Source organism: Macrobrachium rosenbergii, chromosome 5 (genome assembly GCF_040412425.1).
Source record: "Macrobrachium rosenbergii isolate ZJJX-2024 chromosome 5, ASM4041242v1, whole genome shotgun sequence".
Taxonomy (NCBI): domain Eukaryota; kingdom Metazoa; phylum Arthropoda; class Malacostraca; order Decapoda; family Palaemonidae; genus Macrobrachium; species Macrobrachium rosenbergii.
In genome coordinates this window covers 17069893-17090316 of record NC_089745.1, presented here as the reverse complement: position 1 = coordinate 17090316, position 20424 = coordinate 17069893, and the positions used below count along the sequence as shown (strand labels likewise).

General features: G+C 37.0%; 2 protein-coding genes across 4 annotated transcripts; both read left to right on the top strand.

Moving 5' to 3' along the window:
- The first annotated feature begins 383 nt into the window (after window positions 1–383).
- On the top strand, window positions 384–4386 carry LOC136838992 (uncharacterized). The gene is made up of 7 exons (XM_067104675.1): window positions 384–775; window positions 1961–2009; window positions 2519–2594; window positions 3135–3278; window positions 3406–3524; window positions 3684–3795; window positions 3932–4386. The coding sequence occupies exons 1-7, from the start codon at window positions 669–671 to the stop codon at window positions 4045–4047; spliced, it is 723 nt and encodes a 240-aa protein (XP_066960776.1). The 5' UTR covers window positions 384–668; the 3' UTR covers window positions 4048–4386.
- A 1575-nt stretch (window positions 4387–5961) lies between these two features.
- Window positions 5962–18805, top strand: LOC136838552 (uncharacterized). 3 transcript variants are annotated; one of them, XM_067103674.1, is made up of 7 exons: window positions 5962–6236; window positions 12702–12840; window positions 15195–15255; window positions 15517–15687; window positions 17051–17178; window positions 17490–17592; window positions 17721–18805. In XM_067103674.1, exons 2-7 carry the CDS (start codon window positions 12793–12795, stop codon window positions 17822–17824), a joined length of 615 nt encoding a protein of 204 aa, XP_066959775.1. In that variant the 5' UTR covers window positions 5962–6236; window positions 12702–12792; the 3' UTR covers window positions 17825–18805. The 3 variants fall into 3 exon arrangements, with proteins under 3 accessions (XP_066959775.1, XP_066959776.1, XP_066959773.1); XM_067103675.1 differs by having other exon boundaries at window positions 6001–6249; XM_067103672.1 differs by lacking the exon at window positions 5962–6236 and adding an exon at window positions 10509–10792.
- Window positions 18806–20424: the final 1619 nt, after the last annotated feature.

Sequence of the window (20424 nt, the reverse complement as noted above, 5' to 3'; positions counted from 1 at the left end):
CATGGCAGTCTAAACGTACTGTATATTCCATTATTCCATGATTTCTTCTAGGCGCCTGAGAAGATTCGACGAGCGTTGCTCGTCAGAATACGCGTCGCAAAGATATGATTGCGCCAGGACTCCCATCCACGTAAGATTGGACGTTCATGAGAGACGATCACTACCCGTATAGCTGAGCTTACACCACGTGACGTACGGCATAAGAACGTTAGTCCCTCAGCGTTTTCGTAAGCAACACTTTCCCCAAAAATACTAACCTACTACGGCTCGCGAGAGACCCCCGGAAACGAAGGCTGGAGACTCTCCTAGAGTAATTTCCCCGCTTGCTCGAACCACGTATAAAAGGCGGTTAAGCTATTACTTGGTCACATTGCGACTAGCGATCAGCAGAACCACAAGCTCTGCATTTCGTCAAAAAGTGTCGTTGGACGAGAATTTGATTCATTCAATCCTCAACTGCTGTTAGAGGTAAAACTCGCTCCCGGTCAGAAATTCAAGAGTACTGCATCTGTGAGAAGTGGAATAGATTGAAAAACAGTTGTCTTACTCTCCAAAGCTAAGCAGGAATTCTTGAAACATCTTACACATTTCTCTGCTTACCCTGCGTAGGAAGGACGCTTCCACATCCCGACGTTACCGTAACTTAAGAAGAGGGACCTTCGCTCACCATGAGACTTCCACAGAACGTTACCGGGACAGACATGACCCTCCCTAACACCCATGGGTCCTTCGTCGGCGTTTCGGGAGTCGCTCTTCTTCTGGGACTCTTGACTGGGTAAGAGAGAAGAGGAGATGAATAATACACACACACACACATATATATATACATATATATATATATATATATATATATATATATATATATATATATATATGCAAATACACATACTCACACACACATACACACACACACACACACACACACATATATATATATATATATATATATATATATATATATATATATATATGTATATATATATATATATATATATATATATATATATATATATATATATAGATATACATACATATATAAATAAAAAAAAATAAAATTCCATGTATGTGTATGTATATCCATGCATATATTTATGGTTTATATATATATATATCCATATATATATATATATTATATATATATATGTATATATATATATATATATATATATATATATATATATATATATATATATATATATATATATATATATATCCAAGGCGCAGATAGATGAAGGCCAAGAGTGACATCAAATCACAGGTTAACTAAGGAGACAGGTCATTTTCTACATTTGTCTAATCTTTATTCGGACGTTTCTTAATATTACCTTTATTACATCTTCTGGGAATCTTCAGTTCAGAGAGAGGAAGACTGAAGATTCCCAGAAGATGTAATAAAGGTAATATTATGAAACGTCAGAATAAAGATAAGAAAATGAACTGCTTCCTTAGTCAACCTGTGATTTGAGATATATATATATATATATATATATATATATATATATATATATATATATATATATATATATATATATATATATATATATATATATATATATATATATATATATATATATATATACAGTGTATATATATATATGTGTGTGTGTGTGTGTGTGTGTGTGTGTGTGTGTGTGTGTGTGTGTGTGTGTGTACCTTGCAATGTTCTACATTAGCGTCACACTAATCGCGTGTTGATTTTATAGAAATAACTCGGTGAGTTTTTTCAGTTATAGCAAAATAGTATAACGCTAAAACTCTGATTTGCAATGTAGCATATCTGAATACGTAGTGATAAGTAAAATATAATATAGAAATAAGTAAAATATAATACAGTTATAAGTGAAATATAATATAGTAATAAGTGAAATACAATACAGTGATAAGTGAATTATAATATAGTAATAAGTAAAATATATCTAATGTACGATGACAATATTCCATAATGTCTCTCTAATTGCAGATTACGGTCTCCGGCCACAGAAAGAACTGACGAAAGCGACATATCAAGTGTAAGTATTTTTTCCGCTCAAATTCATTATCTTTAAACTTAACTGGCATGAAATGAGTTGCCTTAAATACCTACGAAAATAAATTTAAAAAAATCATTGAATCATTGCACTTGGTTGCCGTAAATACCTACGAAAATAACTTATAAAAGAATCATTGCCTTAAATGCCTACGAAAATAACTTACAAAAGAATCATTGCCTTAAATGCCTACGAAAAATAACTTACAAAAGAATCATTGCCTTAAATGCCTATGAAAATAACTGACAAGAGAATCATTGCCTTAAATGCCTAAGAAAATAACTGACAAAAGAATCATTGCCTTAAATACCTACGAAAATAACTTACAAAAGAATCATTGCCTTAAATACCTATGAAAATAACTTTAAATTAATATCATCACACTTTTTCCACACGCTGTTGTCTACAAAGTTAAAGATCGTTTTTGCTATTTTATGTTTTCACCTGCCATTATTTCCATTTACTGACTTACTTACTTCTGTGTCTTTTAGAACCCCCTCCCCACCGAAGACATTGATTTCTCATCTCCTCGTCTGAGCGACGCTGATACCCACTACAGGTCTCGACGTAAGTGGAAAACATTGCTCGTTTATTTCATCCGTTTCACGTTTCCATCATCCGTAGTAGCTCGAATCATTTATTCGTATTAATCTATTTATTTATTTGTTTATTTATGTTTTTTTTTATTTTCTAATCACTGATTTGTTCTTTCTGACTCTCCCATTATCTTCTGTAAGTTCTTAAAAATGAACACCATATCCTTTCGAAGCCTGAATTTCAAGCCGATGGCCCCTATAGGCTTGTTCCATGAGAATAGGGGTCTATCTTCTGAATAATAATAATAATAATAATAATAATAATAATAATAATAATAATAGTAATAATAATAATAATAATAATAACAATAATTACCATTATAATTATCATGATAATTATTACTATTGAAAATTGGCAACAGCACTGGTTAGGGTAAAACCTTAAGCTTCACTTTTTTTGACTGAAAGCCCTTAAAAATCTGAAAGTGAAACTGGGATGCATATGACCGTAGATTTTAAGACATCGACTACCATGAACGTCAACTTCAACTGAGATTCTGTCCGATTTCAGGCTCAGCAGAAGGCATTAGTCCCAAGAGGAGTAAGCATTTGTCGACGCAAGCCTTTAAACTTCGGCTAAACAGCGATTTCATCAACTTCTTGCATATCGATAACGGATCGGTCGTCGTTGGCTCAGGACAAATGGAAAGCAACTGTAAGTATGACGATAATTCGAGATGAATTCATTCATGAACTTTTTAAAATGACTTTGAGAAATGGATCATTTCCTCCTCCTTTCACTTAATGGCATCTTCTTCTTCTTCTTCTTCTCCCCCGAACAGTGTGTTTGAGAAAGCACAAATTCAGAGTCGCACTTCTGGCCAGCGGAGAGTTTGTCGTCATCGAGTCTCAACAAGGAGGCTATCTGAGTGAAAACGCCAGCGGGACAGTTGGAGTCCATGTAAGTATTACGTGTGTGTTATGTGGGCCTGAATATGTGCATATATATATCTACCACAGCTTCATCGAAAAGGATCTCTCCTACGGAGATTCTAAAACAAATGTTAAGCGTTTGTTTTCAACAATAGGCTAAACCAGACCGATTCTCTTTACTTGCCAGAATGATGAAACGAGTGACGTCACATCAGCAACGAGGACAGACAACAGATTCTTCAGGATATTTAAGAAAGATGAGGGAGACGCGTATTACGTCATACAGAACATGCACTCTGGTAGGCCCATAGCACCATACAGACATTGTCATTTGAGCGTTGTAACACATAGACACACATTTATTTATTTATTTATTTATCTATCTCTTTATTTACTTATTTGTTTATTTATTTTTCAACAAATCTCTTATTGCAGGTCGGTACCTACACATCGAGAACGGCACCGTTTCCACAATCACTGAAGGAGAGCTGGAGAGCAAAGGAGCCGGTGTCCAGTTTGATATATTCGACTGCGACGTCACTTCCGGTTGATGCTGTCACTGGTTGCGTCAACCGTAAAGCTGGGAAAACCAAAGAGTGCGAGAGATCTGGCGGGGTTGATTTGCCTTGAGGAAAATAAATTTAAATATGCTGTAGCCTCGTAAGACGTCTTTGAAATCTCTCTCTGTACATGTTTTGTTGTCTGTTATTGTATTCGTCTATTTATTTATTTATTTATATATTTATTCTTTTTTGACCAAAGAGTAACGTGTATGAAACTTTGTAACCTAAGGCCTTGTGCGAATATTTATTTTTTTCCTAAATGGAAGTGGCTGTGATATACATGTAATGCTTCTTTGTAGTAAATAAAACGCATTTTTTAGATCTTGATTGTTTTATAACTTTTCCTGTGTGTGTTTGTCTTCCCCTTCCAACTTATATTGCAGCTTCTCTCTCTCTCTCTCTCTCTCTCTCTCTCTCTCTCTCTCTCTCTCTCTCTCTCTCTCTCTCTGTAAGGTTTTTATCCCTCCCTTTTCCCATTGCAATACGTAAAGGAAGAAGAGCACATGAAAAAGAAGGATAAGCCTAAGTCCTTCATTATGACCTTCACTGTAACATCCTGCGCGTTTTATTTGGCAAGCCCGTTAAGATCGGTCACTGAGATGTCTTTCTTTATCATTTTAAGGTGACATAAAAATCTGTAACCAGTATCTCTGTAACCAATGATAGATGCCGACCAAGATCTTCACCAATCTCGATGAATTTCAAATATCGGATACATTTATTGGTGCTACTTTGGCCTGTTATCTACGCGTCACCTATTCCGAGGTGCTAGTACTAAACATGGCGGAAGCTCTTTGGGATTCCATGTTTATTACTAGCCCTCGGGGATCAAAGTATTATATACACCCACTTCTATATTGTGTGGTCGACAAATTGTATTAATAAGCGATATCTTCGTGCGGCCGTCTACTTTATATTTACTATCCGGTGCTTAGTACTAGCACCTCGGAGTAGATGACAGATATTTATTGACCGTCAGCTCCGAAAACACAGACTATATATATTGTTTGACCAACTTTCACTGTCCTGTCCATCTTCTCAAGAGTGCAAACCTTGTAATTATCATCTCTTGGTCATGCACTTAATTAGTACTAGGCAAAATCGTACCTGCTTAAAAAATACATGACAGACACCTAGATTATCTCTCTTTAGAATATGTGTAATGGACACCAAAATATCTATTTGGTCTTTGGCCAGTTGTGGTGATGTAAGTTTCTTAGCCAAAGTAACCTTAGGACATGTATGAAACATGACTGACAAAATTCGGTTTCACCGAACAACGACAGTGTAAGAGGCAGTTGGTAAGTATGCCGTTTAGTTGTGCTTGCTTTGAATTACCAGATTGCCTAAATAATAGATATTAAATGATGATACTTTGGAATGCCAAGTAAAAGATATTCATTGGCATTTTGAGATGGATAAGGTGTTCGACCTTGTTCAGAGTTTCTTCTATTTCCTTCACAACAGCTTACTTTACTTGGATGAGTTATGAATAGCAGAAGTGTCACAAGCTGTCTTGACTACGGTTGTAGTTTAGAATAGGTCCATGCAGTGTTGCCGAAACGTGGGAATGTGGCCTCCGGTGTGGAAGTTTTTATGCACAAGATGATCGGGTGCAGAAGTGGGATCTTCGTTTTACTGTCAGCCACACGAAGCATGGAAAAAATTCCCACACATTTTTAGGGGTTTATTGTGGCCAAATATATTATTTTCTAATATTATGTGATTCATTTGCCTATATCTCGGTTATTTGCCCATATATATATATATATATATATATATATATATATATATATATATATATATATATATATATATATATATATATATATAATGGCTGGATAAAGAACCATCAAACAATGGTTGTTTACTCGCCACCACTCGCCCGCAACCAGCTAATCTGTGGTCACTGGGACTTACAGGAGGGAGGGATTCTTGGTCAGTTCTCCTGTCTTCTGGGAAGGGGCCAGCGAGTGTGTGCAAGTCAGTGGTGTGGAATTGTGGCAAAAGTTGCCTTCCTTGTTCATCATAGCATCTTGAAATATCCCGTCAGCGGATGGTTTCAGATTTGGGAATCACTACGCCTTCCGAGAATCGCCACCTCCTTCCAACAGTGCGCAACTGAGGCTGAATCCGACGGACCGAAACCTAAATAACTTCAGGGCATCGTTGCCTTGGTGAGTTCTTCAGGTTAGTGTTTTGGTCCGCTTCTCAGTCCAAATTGTGACCATTTCTCTTAAGCCGGTTTTTTTTTTTTTTTTTTTGGTATCCCGTCCCTCTTTTGTGAGGAAGATCTCAACTTTGTGGTAATTTTCTTTCTCTCTTTCCTAGTCCCATCAGCCTCCGCTGATTATAAACAACCATTGTTAAGGAATCATTTCTCATTCTTACATTGTTGCTTTTCCTTGAAGATCTGTTTACAATATTGTTTTCTTTAAATTATTACTCATAATGAGCCTTCATTCTTAGGGGTTAGTCATATAGAACAGACGTCATCTGTAAAAATAAAACGCACGCAGAAGAAAACTAAACGGACATAATTAAAGTAGGAGGGGAAAAATCAAACGTTACAAACCCCCTGTATCATTTACGTTGTCATTCAAGAACATAAAGAAAAAATGTTGTTTTCTTGGCACATCGGCCTCAATAACAATCAAAAAAGCGAGAAAAGGAGTCTTGATTCAAATGGAGGCTCTGGTTGACATCAAAATTCAGTCATGTGAATGAAATCCGTTCTTTCCTTCACGTATAATAAAGGTGTACTTAAATATACAGACCTGTAAGTAAAGGAACTTAAGTCTACGACTTAATTTCAAAAGATCTATAAAGCATAATTTTGGAGTGACTTGTATTTTAGTGTAAAAAATTACAAGGATAAATTTCGTGGATTCTATCTTGAGAATAGGGAGAAATCGGATTCGCTTGGCTGATTGTTTGAAATAATTTCACTTACTCTGCGGAGTCTGTTTATCAGGGATCGTGCTATCAAGGGTTTGCTATGTCGCCTAACATACAAAATATCGAAGAGCCGTACAGAGGAAATCGGCAAACAGCCTCTAAGGAAGGCAGGAAACCATGCGAAAGGCCATGCAGAGTTTTCACGATGAGACTGGTGTTTGTTTAGAAGATACAATAGACATGAAAACTTTACTAGGTCTATGATTAAGATCATTTAACCATGCGCTATGACTATGTTTTTTTGTGATATCAAGGAGCAAAGTGACGAAAATTTGGGCCACAGGCCCATTCTGTATAGGTTCGTCGAGTGCTGTTAGTGCAATCGATGAGAGATATTAGCCTCTTCGTCAAAATAATGACCAGTTCGGTTGTCCTGGCTATAAGATTATTGTGAATTCGGCTAGAACACGGTAGTCTTAATGCCAAACTAGCTTAGACTCATTCTAAAACATAGCTAATGTTATACTTACGACAATGGCAAGCACGACCCCAGTGTTTCTACAAGCATTGGCTTCATGGTGTAGGTAAATTTTGACAACAAAGTGCGAAAAAATATACAACAAAAGAGTTGGGAAGGCCGTTGAGATGGTCTACCCATAGCATTGGCTGTTTTGTAAAATGAGTTCTGGTTCTTAGGCCTGTAGCGTGGGGAGATGAAATGTTAACTAGACTTAACCTTCCCTACTATTTTTCCGAATTATTTCAAACCATCAATTTTGCGATCACTAGAGGACGACCTCAGACATCAGTCTCAAAAACATCACAACATATCAAGCATATTCAATATAGTAAAAGCAACGCAAGAAATAACATGTATTGGCTCTCTTAAATGGGTGAATAAAGAGCCATAGGCCTAAAGAAGTCCACAGATATGTGACATCGTTGAGCTCGGCTGCTTCGATTTCCAAATGCCCATTGACGAAGTATTTCAGTGACTGAAATTAAATCATTTAATCACATCCAATGCAAGAGTTACTAATTGCACAGGTAAACGGAGTAACTGTTTGGGTCAGTAATTCAAAGCAAACTGCACGAAGCATTTAAGCAAATTCATAGTAGAGAAACTCGTAGTGGAAGAGACACTAGCGGGTCCAGAAAAATTTCATGGGGGCCACCAATTTAATTTATATATATATATATATATATATATATATATATATATATATATATATATATATATATATATATATATATATATATATCGAATCCATTATTATTATCATTCAGATTATTGTTATTATTATTATTGTTATTTTTTCTCAAAATTTTATTCTTCTATAATAGATTTTTATTTTTTCCCATTTTTATATTTCTCATTTATGTTATTTTCTAAATCTTCCAAATTACTATATTGTCATTACTTTTCATGATGGGGGCAGGTGGCCAGCACACCCCCACCCCCACCCCGGGGGACCCGCTAGTGTCCGAAGAGACATGAATTAGTAAGAAACCCGAAAAACGGACAAAAACAGTCAAACATCGGTATACGTACATTCCTACACTCTCATATACGCATGTCTACGTCTGTATTGAAACACGTATCTGCTCAAATGTAATTCTAATGACGGAAAGCGATTCTAGACTGCATCATCCATTCGTGTTAGAAGGAAATAAAAGCTCGAAACACGAGCATATCCGTCTCCATTCCTAGATCCATTTGGAATGCCGGTCAAACAAATCACACATGTCAACAGGTACGAAGCTAATCAATATGTTGCATGGGAAGGTCGCGTTGTGGTTGTACTCGCTGCGCCTACAGATTCTTATCCACACAGTTACCATGCGTATCGTACCTGTATACTCTTTTGCTGGTGAAACTGATTTTATTCCGTGAGGAAAAACAGATGAACATTACACACACACAAAAAAAATTCAAACGGAGAGGAAGGAAGATCTTAAAAGTCAGTCTTGCTACCGTTTTCTTATTTGGCCAGACTTGAAATGTCAACATCTATTATTTTGTTAACGTATTTCCAGCTTTCCTGAAAGAAATGTCTGCACGGCCATATTTCGAAGAGTAGAATACGATTCAAATCATTCCTTCGTCAACAGTTCGGTCTGTCTGAATGTATATATAATCACTATTGTTGTGAAAGTTATCTTCATTATTTTTGTGTTATCTGTTTCCATATCACAAAATTTTCATATAATTACAGGTTTGAAGATAGCCATGCTATGGACCAATTATATTCTTACACACACAAACGCTCTTACACAAGCGTGACTTGTTTAAATCAAATGTTGAGCTATCTTGCTTGATAGCCGAATGGTCAAAGTCGACTGTCAATATTTATATCTAAAGCCAAAGGCCCAGTTTCTTTATCATTTATAATTCTTCTTGGGTGAAAGTTGTTCCCAAGGTATAATGAATTCAATGTCAAATGATTTTTGTGATTATATATACAGTATATATATATATATATATATATATATATATATATATATATATATATATATATATATATATATATATATATTGTGTGTGTGTGTGTATCTGAGACCAGGATAGGGAACTTGATAACTTATACCATCTTTTCCTTCTTTATTTAGAGAAAATACTCTATTCATTTCTCCCAGATCTATTTTATAGCATAAAGCACATTCTCATTGTTCACTGATCTCCTACGAGGATCACATTATATTCCAAATCTACCTCGTCTGCAGGAGAAAAGTATTTCAACAACAGTTGTGCCCCTGTAGCTGACACCCCCAAAAAAGTTAATTAAAGGACTGCCAATCATATACCCTTCAAGGTTACATAAGATTAACTTACGGCTGGAGGAGTTGCCCAGGGGTAAAATGCATGTGTCAGCAGTTCTGTTTCAAAGATTATGGGAAAGTTTCAGAGAAAATAAATAAGAGAAAATTCCACTAGAGCAAGAATGTGCTGATGAGTCTTCGCCCTTGGGGGAATACTAGACGAATTCTTTTCCTAGTCTCATAAGAGTTTATGATCTCAGCGTCCCTCTAACATTCTAACCAAAGAGCTCTCTTTGTTAAGAAGTCTAACCCCTTGCTGTGGCTGTGCAACCTATAATCTTCATCGATCACTTTGAGACCTTTAAGAGTTTTATCTCCTTAAATTCATTTGTCAAATTCATCTCCTTTCCTAACAGTCCGGCAACAATGTCCGTAATGTATTGATTCTCACTAATTAAGAATTTTTTCCCCACCCCCGTCTCCCCACCTCCCTTTTATCAAATAGGGCCGCTAAATCTGAAGGGGGGGGGGTGTGTTGACAGATATACATCGCGGCCTAATCGAACGCTGCAGCAGCCGGGATGGTCACAATTTGCATTCAGTTATGTCATTTGAATCCTGTCCATGTCATCTGAATCCCGTCCTTTCCCCTACCACCCTCCCCGTTCCCACGGACTTGCTTACCAGCCTCGCATACTGATAAGTTATGCAAGAGACATGCAACTAATCAGCCTACTGAACAAACAAATGCGGTTGGGGTTTCAAAGGCATCCTCCCTCCCGCCAGGCCCTTGGAATCCCTGTAAGAATTTCCGTGAAATGTGGTAACCCATGAGTCAAGAAGAGTCCCAAGACAATATTAATATCCTGCCGGTTCGTCGTCGTCAGTCGTCCTCAACCAGTGGCCGCGTTAGGAGGAGGTGACTGTGTTGTCTTGTGATAGGTGTCGATCTGTGTCAGCAAGCATGGACTTGAGAAAATGAGTGACTGGCAGGGAGCAGTGAGGTATCCTTGACTCGTATGCTTTCATTTCGACTGCTAGTCATGACTGTTAGCTTATGTTTATGCACTGTTCAGTAAGTATGGTTCTCTTGTTTCTGTTTCTAGTATTTATGACAGCCTCTACAGTACATCCAGGGCAACCTTGACAACGAATAAAAATACACAGACTCTGACAACAGAGCGTAGTTGTAGATAGATTTCTTACATATAGTGGGCCTAGGCCTACCTTGTCTTCACTCCTGCAAAAACGAGACTGTATAGATTAGCCAATCTCACTCACTAATCATTCTGATTGTTTTACACTTCTGGGACTTATCTTCTCCCATAAGTTATATTTCAGAATTTCCCTGTGACTTCATTCTAAGAACAGGTGCATGATCCTCCTTTTTCAGGTCATCTGCATTCTCATTCCGCCGGGTGCCCTATTTTCACATTGAAAGACTCCTAGCTTTTCCAACTTGCTTACTGGCCTGTTCATTTATCTTTACTGATTTGCAGTGACCACAGTTTGAATCCTGAAGTTTGCTGTGCACACGAGACAGGGAGGAAAGCGCCTGGTAATGAAACGAAAGAAGATGAACGCAAAACTGAGTTGCCCTCATCTGAGAGATAGCATTAATCGAAGAGAGGCATCCCCGTGTTTATTTTTAGTTCATCTTTATCAGCTTCTCAGGTCCTTAATCTGAAGGTGAAGAGGCGAAAGATAAGATAAGAAATGTACTAAGGAAGAGAAAAGGTGATGGCGAAAGGAATGGAGGCTGACTTCGTTGACATAAAATGGAAAACAATAATAATAAACGATTGACAGTTAAATCCGGATGGCAAACGAAGTTTGTGAAATATTATGGATGATGTTACCTCCCTGTTCAAGGCAATAATAAATAGCCTACATGCAACGTAAAATAACCGCTTCCCGTTGCCCGATATCGACGCTATAGGACAAAAACAGACTTTAAACAATCCTCATCTGTTTCGTAATAAGGATGGAAACTCGCCTTTCCGCTCTCTTGAAATAAGGCGGAATTTCGTTGTCAGTTTTCTATAAACTTGGGATTTGAACTGTCAGTCTTCTTTGTTTCCCAAGTTATATCTCGCTTAATAATGTAATTAGGTCTCATTTTCCTTTGGGGCAAATAATTATGGGATTATTTAATCAAAAGCTAGATAAAGTTGTATTGCACAATTATGCTGTTCGCTGTGTTTACCTGATCTTTATGTGACTTGATTCTTTCGGGCGCATTGATACTTCAGCCTTGTACCATTTAAATATTTACTCTCTCTCTCAGCTTGCAACTGGCTCTGTCTTAGCCTAAATCCTTTCTAGTCCCCACGCGAGCTACCTGTCGGGTGGAAACAAACACCAGCATCCGCTGAGTTCAAGAAAAAGGCTGTTAGGCTAGCACCCTCATCACTAGTCTCTTTGAGAAACCGGAATGTTATATAACGTCTTAGTAATTTAGTGTTTTATTTTGATGTCAACACAGGAGTCACGAAATGAAGTTCTGTTACAAAATCAGAGTCACACAAAAATTATCATTTCCGTCTTCACGTTGGCGTCGGAAATGGACTTGTTTCAGTTTGTTTTGAGATCTTCCACTTCATCAGATTCTAGCTGTCCTTGTTTACCAAACGAGATTCTTTAATTTATGAAGAATCACAAGAATATCGCAAAAAAAAAAAAATCGACCTATTTCAATTTATAAATGAATGTTCGAAAAAGGACTGAAAATATCAATATCCTGCAGATAATGAGTTCTTTAATCCTTTTTTTTCGAAAATTCATACATATATTAAAGTTGCTCATTTTGGGGAAATTCTAACGTACATTAATGAAAGTTAACATTAAACGATCGAATTTATGGGTTGGTCTTTGCCATTTCAAATGCAATACAATTTCAGAATAATCTGTACTCGCGAAATTTTAAAATGTATCTTGAGAGAAGGTTGTCATGACAATATTCTTAAAGTGATTTTGCCTCCCAGACCTTACACAGAAGCGGGACGACTCGCCGTGCTTCGAAGGACACCCACTGAACAAAATTTACCGACGATCTCGCCTCGCCCCGTCGAGAGGATGACTGTGGAGGGTGACTCAGCGTTTCGGGAGGGTCAAGCTCATTTGGTAAGTGATGCTTTGTTTACTCTCTCGCTGCTTCTTCTTCTTCTTCTTCTTCTTCTTCCGATCTTTTTTTCCCAGTCTTCCTCTCCTCAATTTTTCTGATGACGTTGTTGTGACTCCGGAAAAAAATATTTAATTTTGCGACGAGTAACAAGCCCGTAAACTCATTTTTTTCTCTCACTACTTTGAAAAGACATCGGATTTCCATGTTGACGAAGTTTCTGTCCTTCTCCAAATTCTTTGTTTTACCTTTTTAAAGACTCGTTCCCGTTCAGTATTTTGCTCCAGGGCTTCATAAATACTGCACTCAAGCTGTTCATTTTTACTTTAGCACCTTAAACGTTTCTGATATAATTTAATATTACTAAGTAGTTCATTCATTCTCCAAATTTATGCTTCCCAGAATTATTTTTTATTTCCTTTTATCTTATTATTCAGTGTGGTTCAGTTTCAGCAACATCTCTCTCTCTCTCTCTCTCTCTCTCTCTCTCTCTCTCTCTCTCTCTCTCTCTCTCTCTCTCTCTCTCTCTCATCATCTTTATCGTTGTTACACCTCCTACGTCATCTCCATTCTATTTCCTGCTATACTCTTCTTGGACATTCTACCTTGCTATACACCGTCCATTTCTGCTTCGATTTTTATCATTATAATGAATCATGGTCGCCTTGTACCAGAGATGAGATTCCCTTTAAGTAAGACCACCTAAAGGTGACCGCAGGTAACAGAGAATTTCGCTCCGTCCATCAGAGACCATCTTCCATTCCTCGTTGCCCTTTTGTTTGACCTAAACCCGATCGAGATTTTGTCCTTTTCGAGAATAAGTTCTGATTTGATATTCCGTCCTTTCTTTCCTCCTCTTGTTTTGCGTTCTGCGCATTTTGCTCTCGTTTTATCATTTTCTCTAGTTGTTCACTTGATTTTTGGTTGAACTTTCCTGTAAAGATAAACGGGATGACTACACTCAGTTCCATTTTACTCAAGTTTAAATTGATTCTTAGCGGTTCTTTCTGAATCCTTTTTCTCTCTCTTCGTCTTCTTCTTCTTCTTCTTCTTCTCTGTGACCCCTATGTACCCATGTTTATTTTTACAGTCAAGTGTCTATCGTTGCTATATCCGTTTTCGCTTGAAAAATCGGATTCGGTATATTTTTGTTTAATCATCTTGTAGACGATTTTGGAAAGCAAGATGACACCACCATTTGTTTCCCTTTCACTTTTCGAGACAGAAAGGATTTATCTCCAATAATAAAATGCATACACCAAAGTCTGTTCTACGAAACAGCAACGCATCAGATTCTCCCTTAGATAATCCTCCTCTCTTTTCCTTCTTCAGAAGGATGGTTTAATAATTAGCCTCGCGCCTCACACAAAGCGTCAACTTAATCGCTTGGAGTCCATCACTGCTTTGTTTGCAGATGAGACTAATAACGGCAGATTTGCATAACTGGGTCCTCTCGGTTTCACTGTGTTTCTTTATTAAAAATCCCGTCGTTCACGACAAAATCTTTTGTCTGTACTGTTTGGCCTAAACAGCGAAAAGAACGTAAAAAAAATATGTAAAAAAAAAAATGGTACTTAGCAACTTGAGCTCTCTAGCACCGAGATAAGCCAAGGACGGTTGTAAAAGATCCGAGTATTTCTGAAGCGGTACAGAGACAGTCTTTACTCTGCCACGCTGAGTGGTGTGGCCTCATTTAATTTAGCTCGAGTTGGATACACTTAGTGTTGCCACTGAGAGAGAGAGAGAGAGAGAGAGCGATCAACGATTTACATTTCAAATCTTGCACTTACATTGAGGTAAATTACGGTATGACTTCAATCATTGTCATTTTTGCTTCTGATTAATCTGTTTTCATTCAGTGTCCATACAAGCTTTGCTAACACCTCCGAAACATTGTGTTATTTCGCGTCATTTCTTCTTATGCAAGCTAACACATTTCTCAAATTCAACGTACAAAAGAAACGACAATTACTAAGGGCTGATTAATGTCTTGCTCACTCGCACTCCTTGTGTTTCTTGGTCATTAAGGTCCTTCCTTGTCATTGCCTCTCACACCATCTGTAAACATTTCCTAGGGCTGTGGACCCCTAGTAAGATGACGTACCCCCTTATATATATATATATATATATATATATATATATATATATATATATATATATATATATATATATATATATATATATACTGTATATATATATATATGCATAGTTTGTGTGCGTATAAGATTTCTGGATAAGGAAACTGAAAATGGGATCGTTCAGTTGATATAAAGTTACTTTATGAATAAGTCCAAAAATAAAGAAAAAGGCAATTTTGTTTGTTTCATAACGAATCTCCTTTTCCTCCTCCTTTCAGGAACTGCGAAATCCAAAGACACCAGTGGCGCTTGAGGTCGATTTGGTCAAAAGAAAAAGACGTGAGTGTAATTTGTATGTGCATTATACGGGCATCCTTCATCTCATCATCTTTTCCAAGTTTTCAGTTATAAACATTTTATTAGTTTGCTGGGGGATTCTTAGATTACAAACAAGTTGCATTACTAAAGTTTTCAGAAGCATTAACACAGAAATTTCCATACATATTGATCTATAACGTGTCATATCTGTATGTCTTTATTTTTGTTAATATTTGTCTTCGCATCTCTGTAGTTGATGTAATGTTGCGTCATCCCTGACAGGATCGGCCTACAGACGAGAATGCAGGCAGGGAACCCGAGTGAATCACAGGCAGGACCAAACCGAGTCTTATTTCATCCGGTTGAAAGGAGACCACGCCCTCTACCTCACCTATACTCCGGAGAATACTTCCTCCTTCGGCGTCTCCAGACTCACTGGAAGTGATAACGCTAGTAAGTAACCTTTTACTCGTTCGCTGAAGAATACACTTCTTTTATCGGGGGATATGAACTTGCACTCCAGAAATGGCCTCATACGCACAAACGCATGCGCACGTCTTCCATTTTGGCGCCAATTTTCTTAGAGGTTACCCTGATGGTCTTTATTTCTTCATTTTTTATGCCCTTGACTTCCAAATACTTTCTCGGTCTGTTTGGGAGATAAGAACTTCCCTTTTTGCGTTGGTCTGTGGCTTTCAAAGAATAAGGAATGTAAATAAAAAATTACAATGTTTATTAAAATATTCACAATAATATTATTCTCACAAACTTGGTTTCACAAAATCGACGTGGACAAAATTACAAAATAGCGTACATTAATAGCTGAAGCTGACGTTATAAACAAAAATAGATAAATTCAATCTTTAGATATGCAAACTTAAAGATTTTGAAAAGTGAAAAGGTTAAATTCTGAATTAAAATCAACCTCTTATGACAAAGTTCTTAAACAACAACATCAGCATGATGCTATTTCGGTCAAAACGTATAATGCACCACCAAACTCAAACAATGCATAACTAACGAGTCATCCCAGCCTCTAACTTTCATATCACAAAACCGAATTCAGTTGAAACCCTGTAAATAATTTACAAACTTCTGTAAACTAGAGCTCTGCACGTGAAGTTGTTTACACACTAGGGCTATCAGTCTCTCCAAGGCAAACCTAGACAAGTACAATTTATAAAATAAGGCCCAACTCACAACACGGAGCACAGCGACGCCTCAGAATAGTGGCAAGTTTGTGGACAGTCGTGAATTTACATAGAATTCAATTAGATTAATTCATACGGGCTACAAACTGAAAACAGTCGCCGAATGCAACCCACACTACAACCGCTCCACAGATTTTCCGGATGCTGAATTTTTTTCCAGTCATTTTTATAGTGACTATTAATAAATAATAACTGTAATGATTGTTTTACTTATCTTATAGTGACTGCAAGACGTACATCAGCTGGTATACTTTTTCTCATGGTTGTTTCATTTCTTTTTATGCTACCTCTTAACTCATTCTGCAAATAATCAAATGGTTTTTGCTCATCCTAAAATCATTACAAATTTGACCATCATACATTCGCAATGACTGATGAAGCAAGAGAAACTGGCTGTCATTTCTGTTCGCTTTAATTGGATGAACCCAATGCAATCTCTCACGACGACGTTGGTTTTCCCAAGGTCTAGACCTTGGGTTTTCCCGTCATAGTGGAAGCCACACAACGGCTGCTAAATAAATAAATAAAAAAAAAAGGCCACGTGGTCCATATAAGTTGGGCCTAAGTGCGACAGCGCCTCTAAGTAAGGAACTTTCTGTTTCCAGGGTGTTTCCGGTTCCATTCCTTCACATCGAGAATTCTTTGCCAGTCCAGCGGTGATCTCGTGATGCTGGAGACGCAGGAGAGAGGGAGCTTTTTATCTCCTGCAGTTGATAACGGGATAACTGTAACTGTACGTATGCATTCGACCTTAGACTCTCTCTCTCTCTCTCTCTCTCTCTCTCTCTCTCTCTCTCTCTCTCTCTCAGTCTGAAAAAGAAAGCGGTTTTTTATTACTTTGATAATTTATAATCCACTGTATACTTGATTCTTTGTGGTATCGCAATATAGTGTACATTATTATTAGAAAATGACCCTTACTTGATTTTCAGAAAATTGTCTTCCTGGAATAGGTTATGTGTACTTGTTATTATTATTATTATTATTATTATTATTATTATTATTATTATTATTATTATTATTATTATTATTATTATTATTCAGAGAGGCCTCTCTGCGAGCAGTACGACCCACATAGATTCCAGATTCTTCCGAATATACAGAGAACCAGGAGAGTTTCATGACAGAATCAAGCATTTGGCTTCAGGTGAGAATAATGACAAAACCATAAGGATTTGTTAAAGGATTTCTGTTGGTTTCTGTCCGTCTGTCAGTTTGTCTGTCGTTTTGATAAATGCCGCCTAATCCAGTACTAAGCCTTCTGTTTCTTATCAGGTTCCTTCCTCTCGGCGACGTTAGACAGAGTGGTCTTGGACAACGCATCCTCAAGCATCTTTCCCGATGACATGTTGTTCCAGAAATTTCCCTGTACGTCCTGACTGCCGCAAGTTGCAAGAATTCCCGCAATCTCTAACTTTCAGTTGCGATGTGTGGCTTATATTCTCCGCCAGCCAACCGTGAGGTAACTAAGAAGATGCGCTCTGGGTGGTACTAGAATAACAGCTTCACTGGCTGGAAGAAGGTCGCGTGCGACACGGGTATTGCGCTGAACACGAGTATTATATCACCCAGGTTACTGTTTTCCCTCCTTAGTTTTCTATACGGGGAAAGATAGCTTGGTCGACATCTTTAGACAGAGATCAGGTCTGAAACACAGAAATAATTCCTTTCGCTCTAAACTCTGCTGTTTAAAGCAGTAATAGTTTCTCTCTCTCTCTCTCTCTCTCTCTCTCTCTCTCTCTCTCTCTCTCTCTCTCTCTCTCTCTCTCTCTTCGTTGGAAATGTTTTTTTCTTTATATACGCGAAGGAATAGCAATTTGGATGTTTACATACAAATGCACACAGACACACACACACACACACACACTAGATTGTCTAGAAGCCTTTGAGTATCGCTGAATGGGAAGCCTAGCTTACAGGCACCACTGGCTGATGTAGTTTTTTTTTCGAGTGTTTTGGAAAAGAACGACTAGAATTGACAGTGACGCCAAGTTTTGCCAAATGTTGACAATCCGCAAGTATAGTACTACCTACGAAGAGTGCGCATTATGGGGCCTGATTATAGTACTACACTGGCTATTCAACACAGACTACTGTTTCAGATCTCTGTTAGTGTACCTCTCTATGTCACAGGTATTTTCACTACGTTTTGAGGACCTATGTTCTTGATTCTCTTACGTAACAAACAAGAATTCTTTTGCAGGCAATCCTTAATAATAACATTTACTGTTGTACCAGCACAACCTTCGCATAACTGTAGCCACAACCGATCCAAACCGATTTATTCAGTCTCTGAGTCTCAACATGGGATATTTATTGATAATTCTAGGGCATTTCCCGAATAAACTCGAATTGTTATATACTTTGTTTTATTTGCTCCCTTTGAGAGTCTGAAGAAACTGGAATCTATGGCGTTCTGGAGTTTTTTCTTTTGATGTGTAACAGCTTCGTTTTTAAACTAGTAGGCTATATCCTAACAAAAGAAAGAAATGATAGTTTAAGCATTATGTTGAATGATACAGCTGTTAGTTAGTTGGCTGGTACATAGTACAGGAAATTTACTTTATACGCATGCTAGGATGCAAGCATAATGTAGACGAACATAAGAGTGCTCAGTCATAATAGTACTATTATCCACCAACTGGTGCCTGGTTAGAATTTTGATATGAATCGCTGGGTGGCAGACAGCTGATTATATATACCATACTCTGAAAATACCTTACTGATAAAACTAAGCGTAAAAGGTTGTAAATTTGAATTCAACGGGAAATATTACTCCAGAAAATGAAGAATTATTCAGGTAAACTGAGGATGTAACATGTAATTTAGCCTGGAAACGACAGTATATATACAGTATATATATATATATATATATATATATATATATATATATATATATATATATATATATCCACACTATTCCTGGACTAATATAGACAAGTTATATATATATATTATACTATATATATATATATATATATATATATATATATATATATATATATATATATATATAATATCCACACTATTTCTGGACTGATATAAACATGGAAGTGATAACAGGTTTTAATCTAGGATATATTGACATCCCCCTCATATTTATGCAAAATATTTATCCTGGCCGCAACAATAAAGATTAGAATTCAGTATTCAAGTTTATGTTTTTTAAGAGCATTATAAGTATGTAGCCCTAAATAATGCATTGATAATAAAAAAAAAGACTTTGGCAATGATAACGTAGAAGCATATATCAAAAAACTTATTTGTACCTCCATTTAGTAGTAAATTTATTGGCATTCCATGCTTGGTTAAAAAGTATAATGTTGATGTGGCATATAATAACAATTATGCGATGAAAACAAACACTGATTAAGAACTCTTCTGACATCAACAAAAAGATGTGTAAATCAAATCCCGTGTATTCCGTGTTAATTAATCAATTAATCTTACATTAGCCGAGCTGAGTTAGTTATGGAAGCGTATCCTTTACAACGGCACATCCTGCTCTCTTTTCGAATATTTTTCTGAACTCTTTTAGCTAAGTTTTCCTCTTTTCCTTTAGGCTATCCTGTTCCTCGAGCCTCTCCAAAAGAAGTGTTCATATATCTTTATCATATTATTCTATTATGCTCTTGCTATCCTTATTCCTTTCCTGATATCTGAATAAAAAATATCTCGTACCATTCTTTTTCCGTTCCGCATAGGCCTAGTTCTCGATGCTAACGGACAGTAGTTTCTCTTTACTGTGCAAATATTTTTTTATTCCATTACCTGGCTACATCCTTGGGTTACTTGAGTTTTCTAGTTCCTTCTCAGTTTTCTATATTCCCACCATGGAGACTTTTGCTCCAGCGTTCCGACTTCTCCACGCAAGTCACGGTGTCTTTCTTTTATAGTTGCATTTTAGTTCCAAGATATTTCTGTCATAATGCTATTGTTTGTTTCCTTCTGATTCAATGCCATATGCCATCTTGCCTGT

Excerpts from the sequence above, each read along its gene's own strand:
- LOC136838552 (XM_067103672.1), top strand. The coding sequence starts at position 10,737 with ATGCTTTCATTTCGACTGCTAGTCATGACTGTTAGCTTATGTTTATGC. Across the intron at positions 10,793-12,701 it reads TTATGTTTATGCACTGTTCA|ACCTTACACAGAAGCGGGAC; the intron begins GTAAGTATGGTT and ends TTTGCCTCCCAG. Across the intron at positions 17,593-17,720 it reads AATCAAGCATTTGGCTTCAG|GTTCCTTCCTCTCGGCGACG; the intron begins GTGAGAATAATG and ends GTTTCTTATCAG.
- LOC136838992 (XM_067104675.1), top strand. The coding sequence starts at position 669 with ATGAGACTTCCACAGAACGTTACCGGGACAGACATGACCCTCCCTAAC. Across the intron at positions 2,010-2,518 it reads ACGAAAGCGACATATCAAGT|AACCCCCTCCCCACCGAAGA; the intron begins GTAAGTATTTTT and ends TGTGTCTTTTAG. Across the intron at positions 2,595-3,134 it reads TACCCACTACAGGTCTCGAC|GCTCAGCAGAAGGCATTAGT; the intron begins GTAAGTGGAAAA and ends GTCCGATTTCAG.